This window comes from Benincasa hispida, chromosome 1 (genome assembly GCF_027475165.1).
Source record: "Benincasa hispida cultivar pf3 chromosome 1, pf3_genome.v1.1, whole genome shotgun sequence".
Classification (NCBI taxonomy): Eukaryota; Viridiplantae; Streptophyta; class Magnoliopsida; order Cucurbitales; family Cucurbitaceae; genus Benincasa; species Benincasa hispida.
Window position 1 is genome coordinate 17,893,495 of NC_143478.1, and position 20,910 is coordinate 17,914,404.

General features: G+C 35.9%; 2 protein-coding genes and 1 pseudogene across 7 annotated transcripts; 1 reads left to right on the forward strand and 2 right to left on the reverse strand.

The window, feature by feature from the left end:
• Positions 1-6,430: 6,430 nt before the first annotated feature.
• Positions 6,431-7,430, reverse strand: LOC150038298 (uncharacterized; annotated as a pseudogene).
• A 577-nt stretch (positions 7,431-8,007) lies between these two features.
• On the forward strand, positions 8,008-9,956 carry LOC120074772 (Pentatricopeptide repeat (PPR) superfamily protein). The gene has a single exon (XM_039028020.2). It carries the CDS (start codon positions 8,225-8,227, stop codon positions 9,839-9,841), a length of 1,617 nt encoding a protein of 538 aa, XP_038883948.1. The 5' UTR covers positions 8,008-8,224; the 3' UTR covers positions 9,842-9,956.
• Positions 9,957-10,109: 153 nt separating this feature from the next.
• Positions 10,110-17,692, reverse strand: ATSUV3 (ATP-dependent RNA helicase). 6 transcript variants are annotated; one of them, XR_005481062.2, is made up of 16 exons: positions 17,368-17,692; positions 16,470-16,557; positions 15,755-15,876; positions 15,437-15,627; positions 14,850-14,990; positions 14,474-14,596; positions 14,150-14,227; positions 13,712-13,880; positions 12,599-12,711; positions 12,389-12,469; positions 11,799-11,864; positions 11,618-11,682; positions 11,396-11,430; positions 11,182-11,298; positions 10,726-10,817; positions 10,110-10,638 (listed from the first exon to the last, which is right to left on the reverse strand). XR_005481062.2 is itself a non-coding variant. In XM_039027991.2 (16 exons), the coding sequence occupies exons 1-16, from the start codon at positions 17,426-17,428 to the stop codon at positions 10,527-10,529; spliced, it is 1,665 nt and encodes a 554-aa protein (XP_038883919.1). In that variant the 5' UTR covers positions 17,429-17,692; the 3' UTR covers positions 10,110-10,526. The 6 variants fall into 6 exon arrangements, 4 of the variants coding, with proteins under 4 accessions (XP_038883919.1, XP_038883912.1, XP_090173632.1 ...); XR_005481060.2 differs by having other exon boundaries at positions 11,385-11,456; XM_039027991.2 differs by having other exon boundaries at positions 11,385-11,430.
• Between the last annotated feature and the right edge of the window lie 3,218 nt (positions 17,693-20,910).

The window sequence follows — 20,910 nt, forward strand, 5'->3', positions numbered from 1 at the left end:
ATTTACACATTTTTTAAAATTAAAATTAGCATGTGCATTAGCATAAATTAAACTTAAGATTAAAATTACAATATTCATTCAAATTTAGGATCCAATTTCATGATTCGAAAGATTATGGTTCAAATTGATACCACTTACAAATTTTAGGAGTTACGATAATATCAAGGTTGTAAATAGAAATGTCAAGGTCAATAAATTTATCAATAAAATGGCAAAGTCAAAAAATACATTTAGAAAAATTATATAAAAAAAAAGATTCCAAAAAAGACATTTAAATTAATTGATGGAAATATCCGACACAATTAAAAAATCTAACACCTTACATAGTACTTGTACAAAAAAAAATAAAAAAGGAAAATTTACCATACTTTGTTCGTAATCACAATAACATTTTGTTGTCATAAATATTTTCTTAAAAAAAAAAACTTTATTCTTTTTAATGTTGTGAACCCCGCAGTATTTTGGGAATTTTGAATAGATTGGTCAAATTTTGAAGCCCACTCAAAATTTGGCCAATCTTTCATAAATACTCGAATTTTGACCATCTAATGACGTTAGCCGCGTGTGAAATGTCCGTTTAGTCCACGAAATGCTCGAAGTCGTGCATGCATCGCATATTCTCGCTCGTTCATCTCGTTTCGGACTCATTCCTCTCGTTCATTCCTCTATTTGGAATGCCCATTCAAGCCCTCGACTCGGATTCTTGCACGTTCCTCTCGTTTTTTACTTCTTCTTCTCGTTCCTTCCTCTCGGTCATCTTCGGACAAAAATCGAACGTTTTAAATCTCAATTTTCAGTCTGATTCCCTCATTCCTCTCGCTTCATCTTCTTTCCTCTCGTTTCTACATCTTGTTCTTTATCAATTTTTCAACAATTTTCATGTAATTAATAGTCGTACGAATTTCCAAATACTTTGAAAAACCCACAACTCTTTCAAATTAATTTAATGAAAAGTGTTGTGCACGCTAAGTCCTACTAAGATAACAAAACGTTTTGGTAAATCGAGTATCATCCGTTCTCATAACACGTTCTCTCTAAAAAAACCCATAACATTTAGCTGCAAAGTTTTCCAAAAATACAAATTTGTAACGTTCTAATTGTTGTTGAATCAACACATATAAGCAATTTCATACTCCAAGTAAGTATAAACATGCACTGTGTTGTTTCTCATTTACTTAAATCCTACGAGTCGTGTTTGAGACATTTTGTTTGTGAGTTGTTATTATGCTGCTACAGATAGTCGAGAGAAGAAACGAGAGTGAGGCTAGTCCAACGTGAGAAAGAAAATACCGTGTCAGATATATAAACGAGAAAAATGAATGAGAGCGATAGTTAACGAGAGGAAGAAATGATAGGAAGAAACGAGAGTTTAACATAATCTAAAATTTTAATTTTACTTGTTATCTATTGAAGGATTAACGAGAAGCAGTTGTTTGTTCGATATGGAGGGTTATGGGATGAAAAGGAACAATACTATAATGGAGGATGTTTGAAGGGTATCCTAGTGCCAATGACATTGAAGTATAGTGAATTGAGAGATTGGTTGTTTGACTTTATGGAAATTGATTCTTCAGAGTTCAACTTGATAATGAGGGTGAAATATAAATTGGATTGTGAATGTCCTCCTGTATTTTTTATGAACGACCACGATGTTAAATTTCTGCTTTTGGAGTTGGATTGTGACAGACTGCCAATATTCATAGTGTTGAGAAAATTCATCAAGTGGCAGAATTCGATGACATAGAGGCAGAATGTGAACAATGCATGTAGGTGATATTAATAATGAACCAGATACTTTTCCATCGGTGGTGTCGATGGGAGATGACAACATGAATTCATGAGATTTGTATACTCATGGCCAGAAGAGGGTCATAATGAGAATGTTGTGAATGAGAACATTGTGAATGAGAATGTTATGAATGAGAATGTTGTAAATGAGACTCCGACTATTGAAAGGGGTGGTTCTATCCTTACTCCGACCCTGGTTCTCCATAATGACTTTGGTCATCTTATTGGTAATGTGCATTGGAGGACTAAGGCAGTAGAAGAGAGTTGTCCTCCTGAAGTTCGACCATCTGTGAGTACTATAAGAACTGGAGACCTGATCATGCAACCATAGTCTTCATCTGGATTGGATATTGAGGAAGGCCAAATTTTATTTTGCAAGAACGATGTCAAAATGAGGTAATGTTGGCCATAAAGATAATTTCGAGTTGCGGGTTAGGAAATAAAAAAAAAACGATATAGTATACGATGCATCCACGAGACATGTAAGTGGGGAGTACATGCAGTTAGAATGGATGGTTGTGACATTTTCAATACCAACAAATATACAGCTGCCCACACATGCTCGACTCAAGTCCTTAATCACGACCATAAGCAAGCTAGTGCATTTGTAATTGGCCAGTTAATCAAAGAGAAGTTCGGTGTTGGTCATGTTGAATTCCCGTGCCATATCATTGAGGATATGAAGTTGGAATATGGTGTGAACATAAGTTACGACAAGGCATGTGTGCAAAAGAAACTATTTTCGCTCTTGCAAGGGATACCTCCGAGGAATCTCACGCCCTGTTACATGCTTATGGTGAAGCTTTAAAGATTGAAAATCTGGGGACCGTTTTTTAGATTGAACTTGAAGAATCTGAATACTTCAAATATATGTTCATGACACTAGGTTCGTGCTTAAGAGGGTTTAAGAGTTGTCATCCAGTAATCTTTGTTGATGGCACTCATTTGAAGGGTAAGTACAAAGACACAATATTGGTTGGTGTGGCAATGGATGGTAATAACCAGGTGTACCCTCTGGCATATGCTATCGTTGACAATGAGACTGATCGATCATGGAAGTGGTTTATGATGATACTGAAAGCTACAATTGGAGAATACCCTAATCTTGTACTTATTTCAGATCGACACCAGACTATCACCAATGCAGTTGATGCTATATTCCCAACAACATTTTATAGACTTTGTACATTCCACTTAAATAGAAATATCAATAAAAACTTCAAGCATGAGGCTGTGGGCAAATTGTTCGATTGTGCAGCAAGAGCGTATCGGGAGTTCGCTTTTAAAAGATATTGGGACCAAATATTCGAGTTCAAGAATGGTAGCCTTGGAAGGTATTTGGAGGATGTGGGTGTCAAGCGCTGGGCACGATGTTATTAATATGTGAATCGATATGATAACATGACGAACAATAGTGCCGAATGTTTCAATTCAGTGACGAAAGAAGTAAGGAAATTGCCAATAACAACACTACTGGAATACATAAGGTGTTTGATACAGCAATGGTTCTATGAGCGTCGAAATATTTGGTTAGTTAGCATATCGACACATTCAAAATATATGGAGGAAATTATATCATTAGAGTGTGAGAAAGCCAGACGATACCTAGTCAACCCAATCGATTGTTATACGTTCCATGTGAAAGATGGTAGGTTAGACGGTATTGTTAGCCTTAACACATTTGAGTGTAGTTGTAGATAGTTTCAATGTTTGGAGATTCCGTGTTCACACGCTACTGCTGCAGTTAGAGAGTGGAACATCAACCCATTCACCATATGTTGCAGGTTTTATTCTGTGGAGTCGTTTGTCCTTGCATATACAGTATCGATATTTCCACTTGGTCATGTGATTGAATGGAAGAAATCGTCGGAGTACTTTGACGTTAAGATCCTTCCACCAAAAAAGGTCATTCGAGTAGGACGAAGGCGGGTATAGAGGATCCCCTCTGCTGGAGAACATCGACCCTCGAGAAAATGCAAACGATGTGGTGGTGTCGGCCACAATAGACAAACCTGTAATGAGCCACTTGTCAATATAGACAACCATGATAGACAGATAGACTTGTAGTAAAATTTGTTAAGGCTGGTAGGAAAAAAAACTTGTACTGTAATCATACTGTCATATAACATTCACAAGTTATACTAACTTTTACATTCACAAGCTGTACTGTTTTTTTACATTCACAAGTTGTACTATTTTTTACATTCACAAGTTGTACTGTTTTTTAGATTCACATGTATTTTTTTTTTTACATCACAATTTGCACAAACAAGCTCATAACTTGAAAAATACAATCCAATAAATGAATGTATTAGCCCATAGCTCACAATCATACTATAATCTAAAGTCCGACATCTTCTCTTGAACCAACAATCCTTTCATCAAAAAATTTTAAACAGAAGATACCACAATCTAATGTATTGCGACCTTATATGTCTCCTATTTTTGCACGATAAACTTACCATGGGTCATGATGTAAGTTTAGTTTCTTCTGATAGAGCTTACAGAAGTAAGCCAATGACAGCAATATATGTGTCAAAGGCGTCAACTTTAGTGCAATATCATTCATCGAGATGTACGATGGCATGGAGTCTTATAACAATATTCGTCCTCTGTTCACGTCAATCACGACCAAGATCCAATGTTCACGTACGTTGATTGCACTATAAACGTAGTCTACATCAGCCCATCATGGTTAGTGATTCGGCTCCAAACCAAACACAAGGTCAGTTACACTATTTTCTTTCTCTCATACAACCGTGGCTTTTTCCTCGAATCTATCATATATGGCTCTGAATAAGCTTTCGGGTATGAAAAAGTTCAAATGGCGTTGTTGGCAATGAATGAATTAATTATTAATGAACTAAGTATACAAAATGAATTAATTGAAGAGGCATATACATACCAATATTCCCAGTGGGAACGTCGTGAACTTATGGACGCATATCGCGGGTTGAGCAAACAACTTTCTCCTTAAAAACATGAATATGCTCTCAAGCACCTACAAATGAAAGTCGAACACATTACTAACCAAAATATAGTACAGGTAACGATGTAAAGCTTGTATAAAAAAATTAGTCCGTACATCATACTCGATCCATTCATTTCCTTCATTAACTCACAAACAGTTCTTTTGTGCTTCTGTCTATCCTAAACAAAGCCCTCGTGTCGAGTACGTAAGGCTCCACATCATCACTCATGAGCCATTATAAGATGGTGTTGAACATTTCCTCTAGGACTGGATGGGCTAGATCATATCTAACCATATCAACCATACCAGAAGAACAAACACCTAGACCGTAGTACTTCTTCTTCAACTTTGGTCGTTTCACTTCAATCGGAAGGGTATAAGGCTTAATCTCTTTCCTCTTCCTACCCGTACGTCTTGGAACCTCATTGACCTTTTTCGGGTTATTTCTCCAACTTAATCTTCAAATTCTTTTTTGGAGGCCAGATCAGGCGTAGCTGGATATCATCATCGGTAGAGGATGAATCTGACATCGGTGGCTCAATGGCAGTGGTGGTGGTGAATGTGGCGTCAGTGGTAATCGACTCAACGAGGGTGAGCATGCGGTGGTTATAGGCACAATGGAAGTGGTGAGGAGGGAAGGGGGTGGCATGAGTGATATGGTCGATGGGAGTGGTGGTGGTCAGTGTGAGAGATGTGGTGGTTATAGACACAATGCCAGTGGTGGTGATCAACTTAGAGGTATGCTCGAGGATAGTGTCGATAGGAGTGTTGTTGGAGAAGGTAGGATCAGTGATAGGGTCGATAGGAGTGGTGCTCAAGAGGGTGGGATCGGAGATAGGATCGATAGGAGTGGTGTCGAGAGAATGGGATCAGTAATAGGGTCGATAAGATTCCTCTCGACATGTTGTTCGTCTACACCATCATGGTCACGTGACTTTTCCTTACCATCATGGTCACGTGATTCGTCTTTTCCATTGTTTTACACAATTGTACCATATCATTAGTACATAATGCACGAAACACACCAACTCATCCGCAAATCAAGAAATATACATACCCGACATAATGTTTGCAATATCTCAGTGATTACCTGCAGTTGTACCTTCACCTCCCCCAAATTAGACTTCACCTCCACCAAATCAGATTTCACCTCCCCCAATGTAGTCTCCACTCTCAAGACTCGTTCGTCTAAGATTTGCAAGTAGTTTCTACTTTGCATACTCATCCTGTTTGAGTTGACATTAGGCTCTGGTACACGATGATCTGACTAACGGATCTCAAATTCCTCTTCGTGACAAGACTTATGCTCGAATTGGAAAGGCATATGATCCCCCTCATGAGGTTCATATCTACTAGATACCTCCTCTTGGTCAATGTCTGATAGTTCTTCTTCTGAGCATCTTGACATTAACAACATCAGATCCTCCTCCTGAAGCACCAAATAAATTGGGCATTCGTCAACTCGAGTGTCCCTAAATTGCCTTTCGGCATCAGAAATCGTTAACGGCCTGATCACCAACTACATGAAAACATATTGTAGACAATGATAAATAATGTTAAATACTAAAATAATGTGAGGTAGTGCTTGTTACTCACCGAAGAGGAGTTGAAGACGTCTTTCTACAATAGCTTGTTGGATAATGAATGAGAGCATGACCACCTTAGAAATCAAGACACAACATTATTGTTAAGTTGAACTGCAGCTTTCCCTGCAATACTGGATATAATCTCATATGCCTAAACGTATAAGACCATTTTAGTTTATAAGAAAGTAATGACAATTCATTACACATTTTATGATAAAGAAAATGTAAGAATTGATGCCTGGAACGCGTGAAGAAATCCAGGTAGATTGTAATCCAGCATGTAACTTTTATTTGTTTTCACCTTCTCTTTGTACAAGGTGACCTTGTTCTTTAACGCTTACTTTAGACCATTGAAGGTTTTCTCCCATAAAACATGTCCTCAATTTAAGTTGTTAAGGTATTTGAGGTCTTCCACATCATCCAACAACAATTTACCAATGCTACTTTTTGTCTTGTCTTTTCCTATCAATCATCCAAGTCAATTAAATTCTTGTCATAATAATATACAAGAGTAACTTTCACGCATCCAAGTCATTTTTGAACTCTAGCGCTTTATAACATTCTTCAAACTTGGTGGGATACATTTCCATTTCAATTAAATTCTTGAAATACTTCAATCGTAGTGATCCCATCACTTCAACACTACGAACCAGTTTAGTAGGTGACCACCACAATCCCGTCACCAATAGGAAAACCTCCTTCGAAAGTTCAACAATTGTCTCATCAAAGTCAAGGGTCATGGAATCAGACCTGCTACTTTCCACCTCCCTTAATAATTTATGGTAAACTAGTGGGCTATTAAAGACTATGTCCATATCCACATCACGAATTTTCCAAACACAGTCCTCCTAAACGTTTGAAGCTACCTCTCTGTAAGTTTCCCTTTGATGATCTTATTTGCGATCCCAATGTGAGAGGAAAGGTTTGTAGCCTGTCCAGGAAAACGAACCTTTATAGCAATCTTCAGATTAGCCATTACAATTGCAGGTAAAAGAAAAAAAGAGAATTAGAGAAAAAAAGGAACAAAAATCACATTATCGAGCATTCTGAAAAAGTATCGTTTCAAGATCTCGCTCGTTGCTCTTGTTCTTTTTCTGGTGCTTTCCTCTCGTTCTTTTTCTCATTCTTTCTCTCGTCACAGAAATTTGTATAGAAATCGAATCGTATGCAAGGAATGAAAAACGTAAACCACAATTTGTATCAATGTTAACTTAACTTTTGGAGGCGTAGAAAGGAGCAAACGAGACAATTCACCAGTGGAAGAAGACAGTCGATAATTTCTTGGCATTTTACGGTACAGAAATGGAATCGCATGCAAGTTGTGGCATTCGATTTCGATGATACTAAAAGAGATAAAAATATTGTACTGAGGTCGAGGAAAGAAGTTTTAGCGAGAAGAATGAGAAAGTCTAAAATTTAAAATTTAAAACGTTCAATTTCAGTCCGATGAAGAACGAGATGAACGAGTGAGAATATGCGATGCGTGCGCAACTTCGAATGTTTTGGAGACTAAATGAACATTTCACACGTGACTGACGTTATCAAAAGGCCAAAATTCGAATATTTATGAAAGATGAGCCAAATTTCGAGTGAGCCTCAAAATTTGATCCACCCGTACGGAATTCCCCAATATTTTTGGCAAGGCCGGCAACACTAAAAAGATGGGGAAAATGCTTTGTCTCGGATCGAACCAACCGGTAGGGTTTGAGTTTTAAAAATTGTGGGAATGTCTCGTCTCCGTTCTGCTGAGAGCCTGAGATGGGCGGCGCTCCTCCAAATTTCCGTGACTAAACCCTCTCGCCTCCACTGAACTCATGTATGATATATATATATTTATACACATGTACTCTATTCTTGATTAAGCCAGAGTTGTTCAAAAATGGCATTCAAATCACAAATTCGCATCATTTTTGCCTTGCGGAGCTCGACTCGTGCCTGTTACTCAGCCAAACCTCTCTGCACCATAACCGGATCGACCCAGGTCTCTGAATCCCCCGACCTTCCGAACTGGGTAAAGTTCTTCGATACTAAAAGCTCTTCACATTCAGACTCTGAAGACGATGTCTTTGTTATTCCTCCATTGGCGCATTGGCTCGAAGACAACAGTAGAGTTGTCAAGCAGAAACTCCGCGAGACGAGCGATGACGAAGTGGACAAAGTAAGTATGATGCTTAAGAATCAACACCCATCACCGGAAAACGTTGCAGAAGCTTTGAAAGGAAAGACTTACAGGGTTTCGAACACTTTCGTTGCACAGCTACTGAAGAGATTTGGGAATGATTGGATCCCAGCTTATGGGATTTTCAAGTGGGCGAAAGACCAAACGCCTTATTGTCATTCACCCGAATCATATAACTCCATGGTTGATATCTTGGGGAGGGCTAAAAAGTTTAAACTGATGTGGGAGTTGGTGGATGAGATGAATCTTTTAACTGGGTATGTGAGTTTGGAGACGATGAGTAAGGTTATGAGGAGGCTTGCGAGGGCTGGTAGGTATCAGGAGGCAATTGAGGCATTCCGGAGGATAGAGAAATATGGAGTCAGTACAGACACAACAGCCATGAACGTGTTGATGGATGCATTAGTCAAGGCAGGCAGTGTTGAAGATGCACACAATGTGTTTGAAGAGTTGAAGGGTTCAATAGCTTTCAATTTGACCTCTTTCAATGTTCTAATACATGGGTACTGCAAAGCTAAGAAGCTAGATGAGGCATGGAAGATTATGGAGGAAGTTGAGAAAAATGGACTTGAACCTGATGTCATTTCCTACACTGCTTTCATCGAAGCTCATTGCCGAGACAAGGACTTCCGGAATGTGGATAAGATTCTGATGCAAATGGAACAAAAGGGCTGCAGGCCTAATGCAGTAACTTTCACCATTATAATGCATGCTCTAGGGAGGGCAAAACAGATAAATGAAGCTCTAAAAATATACGACAAGATGAAGAAAGAGGGTTGTGTGCCTGATAGTTCATTCTACAGCTCCCTGATATTCATTCTTGGTAAAGCTGGTAGGCTCACAGATGTTAATGAGATAGTAGAGGACATGACAAAGCAGGGGGTTAATCCAGATGTGTTGACATATAACACTATGATATCTTGTGCTTGTGCGAATTTGCAGGAAGAGACAGCTCTAAGATTGCTACGGAAAATGGGGGAGGTTTCGTGCAAGCCAGATCTCAAGACTTACCACCCTTTATTGAAGATCTTCTGTAAAAAGAAGAGAATGAAGGTGCTTAAGTTTTTGTTAGATCATATGTTCAAGAATGATGTAAGTATTGAAGCTGGGACTTACTCGATTTTGGTGCGTGGGATGTGCGAGAACGGGAAACTCCATCTTTCTTGTTCGTTCTTCGGGGAAATGGTGTCCAAGGGGATGGTTCCTAAAGACTCCACATTCAAGATGTTGAAGGAAGAACTTGAGAAGAAAAGTATGTTAGAAGAAATGAAAATCATTGAGAAGTTGATGTCGTATGCAACAAATCAAGATAGTTAAAGAATGATATTCATACTAGAGCAACCAGCTGTCTAAAGTTTGTGTTTATTCGAGCAATATCTTCAAAATAGGGGCTCTTACCTTGGAAAATCGTACAGTTGAGATGTTTTATCTATTTACAGTGTTTTTAGAGAAGGGACTAATGCATACAAGCGATGATTAACAATGACTTGCAAAAACACAAATTTAAATACAAACATATATACTCACCATTTATACTCGAATGGTGTAACAGGTTGAAATCAACATTATATAGACCATTTTAGGATATCATGAATATAATATACAATCATGTAGTATAAAAATGAATTCATAATTATACAAGATCGTTTATAACTTTAAAATGATCATCTCGCCAGTCACTATGAATGGGCGTGACAATCAATGTTCACGAACTGAAGATAATGAAATACTGTTAGGAAGGAGTATACAAAAATGTTCCTTTTTATTTATCTGCAATGGAGCTTAACTAATGGTAAAAAGTTTCCCTCATGTAACCAGATTTACCGGAAAGATTTATAGAGTAACTAAATAAGATAACCTATGTCTAATTGGAAGGGTCAAAATGTAGAAAGGAGCAGCCTTTTTGCTTGAAGAAGCTCTTTTCAATGTAAATACATTTAGTGGGATAAAGAAACCGTTCGAACTTCTCAGCTTTTCAAGCTACTATTATGTAATTAGTGTCTCAGAGATGTCGTTTAACACTAGAGGACAGCAAGGATCTTGAGCGGATATTCGACTTCAATTGCCTTGTTCTTGGTCTTTGCCATCCGCTTCCCAGAAACTCCTCAATTAACCTGCATACCAATATGCAGCAATTAGAAATCCCACAATGTTGAGACAAGATAAAACTAAATGTTACTGGAGGACTACAGGTGTCATACATGCTGCAGACTGACTTCTGTGAAACTGCCAATTCGCGGTCCGGGAACGATTCCTCCAGTCGGAAACTCAACCAAACATAGAGTTCCAACACCTTCAAATTTAATTGCAAAAGATATAGACTTCTAGCTTGAATATAATGAAATAGAAAACCAGTAAAACTAAAAGCAAAAAAACAAGTTAATGAACTTCGGCCACTCTTTGGCAAACAAGAATGCCTGACGATCAAGCATGGAAAAGCTGGAAAGAAAGCAAGAAATACCATCATTATTATTATATAGTTTATGAAAATTCCTGCCACTGTTTTATTTATGTACTTATTTACTTTTTTGGGGTGCCTAAACATTTATAACATCATAGTTTCGCAATTTTTGAACCATTCAATAAGTTCAATTTCCAAATTCCATCAATATTCCAGAATCTTGAGAGAGAGAGAGAGCTTAGAATTATATGTTCACCTTGTGAATGGATTCGAGCTCCTTCAGTGCAGCTTGTGTTTGTGGCACTTGAAGCATTCCTGCTGTGAATATTTCTCGTAGCCGAACAATGCCTTTATTCGCATAATTTTGAGCAAACTGTTCCATCATGCATGATGCATGCAATCATATAAGCTTCCAATTAATGAAAATAAAATATAACAATAACCACGGATTAATTAGACCTGTGTAAGACCTTGGGATGTAATGTCATCGGCCATGTCCACAGGGCTGCAAAAAAATGGGGCACCAACCAACTGATATCAAGTACAAACCGGTACAGAAAAGGAACTCAACCAACCAAAAAAAAATTCTGTTAATAAATTAAAACTAGTATACTTTGCCAAACTAAAACTTTCATCTGTGAAAAGCTCTCAAATCTACAATGACTGAAAACAAGATGCGCTTCTCCTTTTACCTGATACAGAAAAGGTACTTATCATGCAAACTGAGAGGCATCTCATCAAGGACGGCAGCAACTTTCTGATTCCAAGACATTACATTGTAAAATATTAAAGAGGCATCGAAGAGGGGAAATTTAGCAAAATTGAATATAATTCCAGCTTTTCAACAAGACATCATCCAGTAGACGAACATACCAATATTTCTTCACAGTCAGCAATGAAATAATTTTCAGATAATTTAGCATTCTCAACAAAGTGCTCCTGCATAAAATATTAAAATTACGAAACAATGTCGGTCATAAATCTATACTATACATATAAAATGGGATACGAGGAGAGGAACTTTCTCTATCCATTGTAACCCTCCTGGACTAGTACTGTGAAACGGAGAAAACCCATAATCTTTCAACATGTTCTGCTCTTGTAACAAATGCATATCATGTGCAGAATAAAACCAGGCTACCAGGTTGAAGGAGCAGAAAGTCGATAATTTTCGGACTTCCCTGTGTTGAGGTGCAAGGAAGTAGACCAAATCAAATACTTGCAACTTTGGTTATTTACTTAAATGTTCCGATACAAATAACTAACCAAACTATGTTAAAAACCGCTGGGAAGTTGATCAAATCATGTCCTGTCAGAACCTATATGAAGCTTCTTATCTCATGGGTGCATGAGATACATAGGCATCGATGGTCAAATATTAGGTAACCGTGATTAATTACAAGACAGAACGATTCGTATATATATATTAACAATTAATAGAAGAACATCAAGCAGCAAACTACCAGTATCTGCTGCAGGCCATTTTCAGGGTGCAGACGGGAATATAAATACATGAGTTCAAAAGTTGGAAATAGCCCAGCTCTCTGCAATATTGAGTTTTCAAAACACGATAAAAATATTATATAAATATTAACCAAATATTTTAGATGATTTAAAAGAATTACATCAAGCCAAGAAGCAAAATTTGGATACATTTCTATATAAAAGATCACCTCTATAGTGGGAGAAGCGGACTTGAGCGATAAATGAAGTAAGGGTAAATCAGCTCCATTTATACAAGTTACTTCACCAATGGGAAATTTGGATCCGTACCTGCCAGCTCTACCTATTTACAACACAAGAAATAAAACCCCAATTTTTTTAACAATACAGCAGGTATATGACATTATGGAACAGTTGAAAGCAAATTGTTGATGTATTGTTGATGTTTGGAAAATTTGATGGAAGTATTACGATAAATAGTGCAAGAAAATGATATAAGCATCCTACTAACAAAAGATGGGCCTATCTTTAGGACCCCAAAATTGTTCAGACTTTGATCTAATATAATAGCCTACATCTTCCATTCGCAAACATGGAGACTATAAAGTGTATGCCAATTCATCTAGAGCAGATCATTGAGATCAGCTGTGTTAAACATGAAGAGATGTTAAGACCTACTCAAGGACGGAAAGAGTATGGCTAACTACTTGAAAAGAAAACCAATATGGTTATTGGTATATTAGAACTTTGAATAAGGTTAGAAGTCAGAACTTGGTCAAGAAAATCCGAAAGAAATACATTATTAACCAGCAAGGACTATGAGATATTATCAATTGACGTCATCATATTAAATAGACTTTTGTAAGTAAAGCTGAGGAATCGAATTGTCTTAGTAGGTATTAGTGTGCTTTTAGAAACAGTTCAATAGACCAGCAACAGTCTCTTAAGACTCTTGACAAAATTCCAAGTTTTCAGGTACTGAATTGGCCACCGCTTTGACAAAATTCCAAGTAGTTGGTATTAGTGTGTTACAATTATTCAAACTCATTTACACGCCCTTAGCACACATAGCTTCCAGTTACCTGACTCATGAAATCATCATAAGATTCGTAGAATGATTCATATTCCATGATGCAGGGATCGGAAGAGTCACAGAGTAGCTAAGAATGGAAATAGCCATGGATCTGACAACCCACTGATTACTACTGCATTTGATGACAGACTGATAGTACCCATCGGCACTTCAAGGTTTCTTATTAAAAGAGTAAATAAAAAAGAAGTGTTCGATCAAATTCTAAAGAATATTTTCTCATAAATCATAAATTAATGCCAGTTTAATTTACCTGCAATCTGTTTGATCTCTGGTACAGTAAGCTCCCGCATCTCAAAACCATCAAATTTCTCCATAGTCGAAAATATGATCCTCGAGATGTTCAAATTAAGACCCATCCCAATGGCATCACTAGCCACCAGCACATCAAACTCACTGGTTGTATCATTGAACATCATTGCCTGCAGTTCTAAAAGGCATCTCAACTCAGCAAATTCAGGGTTGCCAATTTTTTTTTTTTTTTTTTTTTTTTTTAGAGAAGAGAAACGAATTTCATTGATGAATGAAATGAAAAAACCCAAAACATCTATAGGTAGATTACATAAAGCATTTCCAATTGGAAATCCAAAAAGAAAGGCTAAAATCCGAAGGGAGATAATGTGGAAAGCACACTTATAAGTAATAACCAATGCAAATCAAAGTTTTATCAGAATCAGGCAGATTCTAATACCTGCCTCGTTCGAGTTTCTGGTGGTAGTGAACCATAAACTATAGAGCAAAGATGTCTACCCTTGCTTTCAATTTCTTTCTAGCAAAGAAAGAGAACAAAAACAATTAGACTTTAAAAATTACACCAAAGTTGTTGAAGGCAGCGAGCTAAGAAGTTATAACAAGTTGTTGAAGCCTATAAGCAGTAACAGTAAAAGGGGGGAGGGATGGAGATAATTGAAGCGTCAAAACTATGTCAATCAGAGTTTTGGATACGTAATTATCAAATGAAATATTCAAGGCTGTACAAAGAATAAGCATTAGATAAGATAATAAAGAGACTGACCTTATAACCATATATTCTGCGACGTGAAAAGGTGACAATGCAATCACCCTTCCTAATATTAGAATAGGGTCCAAGTGGAACATTCATTGGAATCAGAGGTGAAAGTCTCTCATAGTATTGCACCTAAAGACAAGAAAGTGCTGGAACGCTTTACAAAACAAAAATATGAATATGATGAAAAAAATCATCAACAACTTGAAGCCTTGAACTATTAAAATGGATGAAAAGACTACCAGATATCAATATTAGCATATATCTTTCAAACTCTTACAATAGTTTAGTAGATATAACCATCAACTTTGTGGCATAATGGTAAACACAACAGAATAACATCTATAATTTTACCCATGACAAGTGTTACACGAATAAGCATTACCTCAATGTCATCACCGGTTACTTTAAGAATTTCCTGAATAAGAGGTACAACAGCCGGATCTCCACAAAGATGAACCTCATCAGCACAAAGTCCAAGTAGTGCACGTGTAAATGAATAACCTCTTGTCTTACAGCCCAACATCTGAAGTAAGAAAACAAATAACAAATAAACTAAGTTTAAAACTTCAACATTTTATTTCAACAAAGCGCTTACAAGTTAGAGCCCAAATTGTCCTCAACCACTGTCCAAAAGAAATCAAATTACTGATCTTGTTACCATAAAACACTTTTAATGATCGAATACATGAATTTAGCTTCTTTCAGGTTCAAACAAAGAAAAACACTATTTTGGGCTTGAGTCATGGTGAAGCTCCAAAATGAAAATATAAAGCCTAATGTTATCAGAGCATAGTAATTTTTTTTTTTTTCCTTTAGTTTTACTGATGAAAATTTGATTTCCAACAGCCCCAGCTATATATACTTCAATTACTGAATATAAATAGTTACGGCAGTAACAATTACTACTGGACAGAACTTTCTTAATTGAGGTATGACCCAAAACCCTTAGAGGAAACTCTACTAACATGCCTGAATTTCGTCGATAACAGCACAACTGTAATCGGAGGTTACATCAGCCATCTCAACAGTAACGGCCTTATGTTTTGCACCATCAACTTCTTCTCTTTCTTGACCCGTGATCAGATCACAGGGAATTTTAGCCTTATTCAATTGCTTGGCGACTTCCCAGGCCAATAATCTCAGGGGACCACAATATAAGCCTGCATAAGAAGACAGAAGTAGGGATTCTAAAGATACCTATGAACATATTTTAGTCTCTCCATGATAATATTGAATCAAGAGAACGATAAACTACAAGAGTAAATTCACGATATTGACTGCATGTACCAGAATCACTTGATTCAAGTCTCTTCAAAGCATTGTGAGTTTTGCCACTATTTGTTGGACCCACGTGCAGAAAAATTTTGCGATGTTTCCTTCGTGCATTTGGATACCATGAATGAGGACGTCTACAAGTAAAAATATCTCAGTTAAGAATTAATAAACAGAGGAACGAATGTAGCTCTTGCCAATGGTTTATAAGAAGTATAGAAGGGCGGTAGTAAAATCATTGGTCACATAGAGATAAGAGCATTGAGAACTCCGGCACAAGCAAACCATTGGAAAAATTAGACACTTCTCGATCCTCACTCTTAAATCGGTATTTAAAGAATAAGGTAAATTTCGGACTGAACAGTTATTAGGAGTTTTCACCACGTTGTAGCAATGTAGTTAATCTCCCATGACTGTTTGATTCGCAGTCTCAAAAAGCATCCCTCTGTTTCAATTGAACGGTGATTATTAATTGGTTAAAGGGATTGATTGATAATGGAGGTAGCAACCATATTGACAGTCACACTAAATAGTTTGTCTTCTGGTAGGGGTATCGAACTTTCAAAATCTTCTGAATTGACTCATTCCAACATAATAACCACACGGTACATTATTAAGATACTTTAACAGTTGAGAATCGTGAGCAAAGCAAAACTATAATGTATACAGAAGTCAAATGCTTGAATTAGAAATTTCAAACAGTTGTAAGCCTAATAAGTAATATTATTACGTCAAGTCTGTGAAGTCAAATTTACTGCTGTAGGTGCCATACAGCCGACAACTAGAAGGTCCAAACCTCAATAGTACCCCTACGAAACCTGCAAAAGTAGAAAATAGAAATGTTTATGCAACACAAAAAGGGCATCGTATTTACCATGTTATAGTACTGGAATGTTTTATTTTACAAGCTTAATGAGTTTACTTTTAGTTCCTTACAAAAACAAATCCCTGGCTCAACAAAATAGATTAGTTTGTTTGATGCAAAACGAGCAAAGTGGATAAAGCAAGCCATAGAAGCACCAAACAATCGTAATATAATTGTCATAAACATGATAACTTGGTAGCCAACAAAGCCATCCAACAACCTACTAAACACCAATACTATTTTGGAAACATTTGTTTCCCAAATATCTTCTAATATTTACCCAAAAAAGGTCCACATTGCAATTTCCAACTTGGTAGCCAACAAAGCCATCCACTTCTAACCACAGTATCCAGAAAAGAAAATTGTTCACCACTGTAGCATTTCAACACATTCTCCCAAGAACCTCTACAAATAAAATGAAGAAAACACCAGTCGCTTTTTTTTTTCTTTTTTAGGATAGAAGAGCCAAGAAGAAAACATTCCTTAAAACAATTACACCACCCAAATGTAAAAGCACAAAACTCTTCAAACATCAAGAAATTAAACACAAAACGCCATAGAAAAAATTGCTTTTCATAGCCATTCTCTCAGAATGACATCCAGAAATCAATCCCATCGTCAATTGGGCTGAACTATCAAGCCTACAAATATCTAAAAACTAAACAAACTTAACAGACAGGACAAGATACATAACCTATTGACAACACAGCAAAGGAAACAGCCAGATAAAGGAACACAAGAAACAAGGTGGTGAGAATCAAACCGGGAAGAGTAGAAAAAACCCCCGGAGAGAAAAGCATGCGGCAGATATGCATCGACGCCATTGTGAGTTAGGATGAGAAGCAAGTTGGGAGTTGCAAAGATATGGTCGCTGGAGGAAGAAGTCGGGTGGGTATGAAAACGAAGGAAAACATGTGGTCAGATGAAATTCGGTGAGGTTTCTTCTACGGCCAATCCAATTTCGAAACTCATTCACATAATTCTCGGAGCTCCGGAGGCCTTTCTTCCTCTTACACGCAGACTTCCGGTCCTGAAACCGTAACGACGTAAATATGACCTAAATTACGAATTTAGTAATAAAATCTATAAAACATTATTTTCACTTTTAAATTCCTTCTTATCTTATCTGTTTTTTTATCAATAGTTTAAAAACTTAGTCAACTTTTTAAAACTAAAAAAAAAAAAATAGTTAAGAATTCAGCCAATGTAATTAAGTAATATACAAAAATTAAAAACCAAAAATTAAAAACAAAATTACTATCAAATATAGCCTAAATTTTTATTTCATGTCTAATATTAAGTTTGTAGTTGAGAAAGTTTCTAGTTCTGAAAGTTTCTTCGATATTAAACAGACACAATCTTCCAAATTTGAAGTTCAATCCTTTTCTTTTCCTTTTCATATTATGGTTTTTAAGATAAATAAATGCTAGAGGTATGAATAATATTAGTGTATTATCGATTGAAATTACCATATAATAATAATGTGCCAAATTTTCATTTTTCACATTTTCTCAAATATTTTATATTTAAATGAGTAATTTTATCTCAAAAAAGTATTTGATAAAAGGTCAACGATTAATATAGCAATCTGACCCAATGTATAAACAAATATAGCAAAATGTAAAATAATTTGTAGATATATCAAAATTTAGATCTACCTTTTGGAGTCTATTAGTAATAAGTTGTATCATTAATAAGGGTATATCAACGATAACGTCTACCATCGATAGATTTTGTTATATTTACAATTCTTTGAAAATGATGTTGTAAACTTAATTATCAACTCTAAGAGTATTACTCATTGTAATTACCCTTTAATTTTAAAATAGACACCTTAAATTAACCAACAAGTTGGGGTGGTTTCAAGATTAAAACAACGGTAGAGTTTAAGTATATTTGAAAAAATTTATTACTAGCTGTGAAAGTTTAATTACATTGTACTAAATATTTGTTTATTATTTCACCTTCCTCACTAGTCACGTTGAGGATTTTTGATATATGTGACTTAGTTACTTTCTTTGCGATTTGCTATATTTTGCAAATGAATTATTTTATGAACTTCAAGTTCACATTGATCTGTACGTGGATCTAAATGAGACAATAATGATGCATTCAATGTAATTTTTTTTTCCAACTTTTTAATTCATCTCCCTAATGTTGGAAAAGTTGTCTCATTAAAATGACAATCAGCAAATCGTGCAGTAAATACATCACCCGTCAGGGGCTCAAAATATTTAATAATTGATGAGGAATCATATCCAACATATATTCCTAACCTCCTTTGAGGACCCATCTTAGTGTGTTGTGGTGGAGCAATTGGAACATATACTACACATCCAAAAATTATCAGATGGGAAATATTTGGCTCATGACCATAAACTAATTGTAATGGCAAGTACTTATGATAAGCTACTAGCCAAATACGTACAAATGATGTTGCATGCAAAATAGCATCTCCTCGTACAGATGAATGAAGCTTAGCTCTCATAAATAATAGTCTTGCAATTAATTGCAAACATTTTATAAATGATTTTGCTATACTATTTACACAAGCTACAAGATAACTATTTACACGAGTTATAGGATGTTCAACACTTATCCCAATTGGCATACAATAATTATCAAAAGCTTGGGATGTAAATTCACCAGCATTATCAAGACGAATGGTCTTAATTGTATAATTAGGAAATTGTGTTTTTAACTTAATTATTTGAGAAAGTAATCTTGCAAATGCAATATTTCGACTTGATAATAAGCATATGTGTGACCATTTGTTGGATACATCTATTAATACCATAAAATATCTAAATGGTCTACTTGGTGGGTTAATGGATCCACATATATCATCATGAATTCGTTCTAAAAGATGGTCGCATAGAGCCGGCGCATCATGGTGGGCGCATTTGGGTGAAAAGCGTAATAAATCATGATGGGATTGAAAGCTGATGATTCAGTCTCCACTTTATATGGTGATGGTCTAATTATCAATTTTCCTTGAGAGCAAGCATCACATGATAATTCGTTAGATTAAAGAATTTTCCGGTTCTTCAATGGGTGTCCATTTGAATTTTCAATAATTCTCCTTATCATTATAGAATCTGGATGACCCAATCGGTCATGTCAAATTGCAAATATGTCTGGATTCATGAACTTTAGGTTCATTGTTGCATATGTTTCAATTACTCGTATATGAGTATAATACAATCTAGAAGATAAAGCAGGCAACTCTTCTAATATACGTTTTTCATTTGAGACAGTGGATATGATAACCATTGCAACATATATTTTTAAAACTTAGAAGATTTCTCTTTGATTGACTAGAGAACAATGCATTGTCAATTGTAAATTTTGTTCCTCCAGGAAAAATAATATTTGTTTTTCCAAAACCTTCGACCAAGTTTGCAGAACCTGATATTGTATTTACTTTTGCTTTCAGCATTGTCAATTTGGAAAAGTATTTTTTATTTGTAAGTATTGTATGTTAAGTTGTACTGTTTGCAAGACATAAATCTTCTTTGCTCATTTTTTAAACACACAACATATGAAAATGATATGTTTCTTCATTAAAAGAAAATAATTACAATAAGAAAAACGAACACTTAAAATATACAAAAGCTACAAAAAAACATGAAGATAGATAAAAGAAAACAAAAACATTAAGTCTAAATATTTTCAAAGTCAAAAGAAACACTTGATGTACCACCAACTGTGATAAACTTCTTTGAATCTCTTAAAAAAGATTGTCACAGTTGGTGGTACATCAAGTGTTTCTTTTGAGATTCACAATTGTGACAATCTTTTTTAAGAGATTCAAAGAAGTTTGTCACATCCAAATTTGTCATATGGGATATGTCAAATATGTCATTATCCTGGCATGCAAAATTTGCTTCCACATTTTTCTTTTTTTCCTTCAAGGAGACTTGATAGAGGTCAACTAAGTGTTTTGACGTACGACAGGTACGTGACCAATGTCCAGTCATTCCGCATCGGAAGCATTTATTTTCAACACTCTTTAAACTTTTATCTTGTGGAGCTTTTCCTTTTGATATTATTTCTTCCGCATCTGCAAGTACGTGACCAATGTCCAGTCATTCCACAAACTTTTATCACAAAAATAATATTATTTCTTCCTCTGCCACGATTACTATTAAAATTCACAGCATTCATAGCATTCACTTTAGGGAATGGTGTTGTTCCGGTTGGTCGAGATTCATGATTCTTCATCAATAACTCGTTATTTTGTTCGACCACGAGAAGAAATGAAATTAATTCAGAATACTGTTTAAAACCTTTCTTTCGATATTGC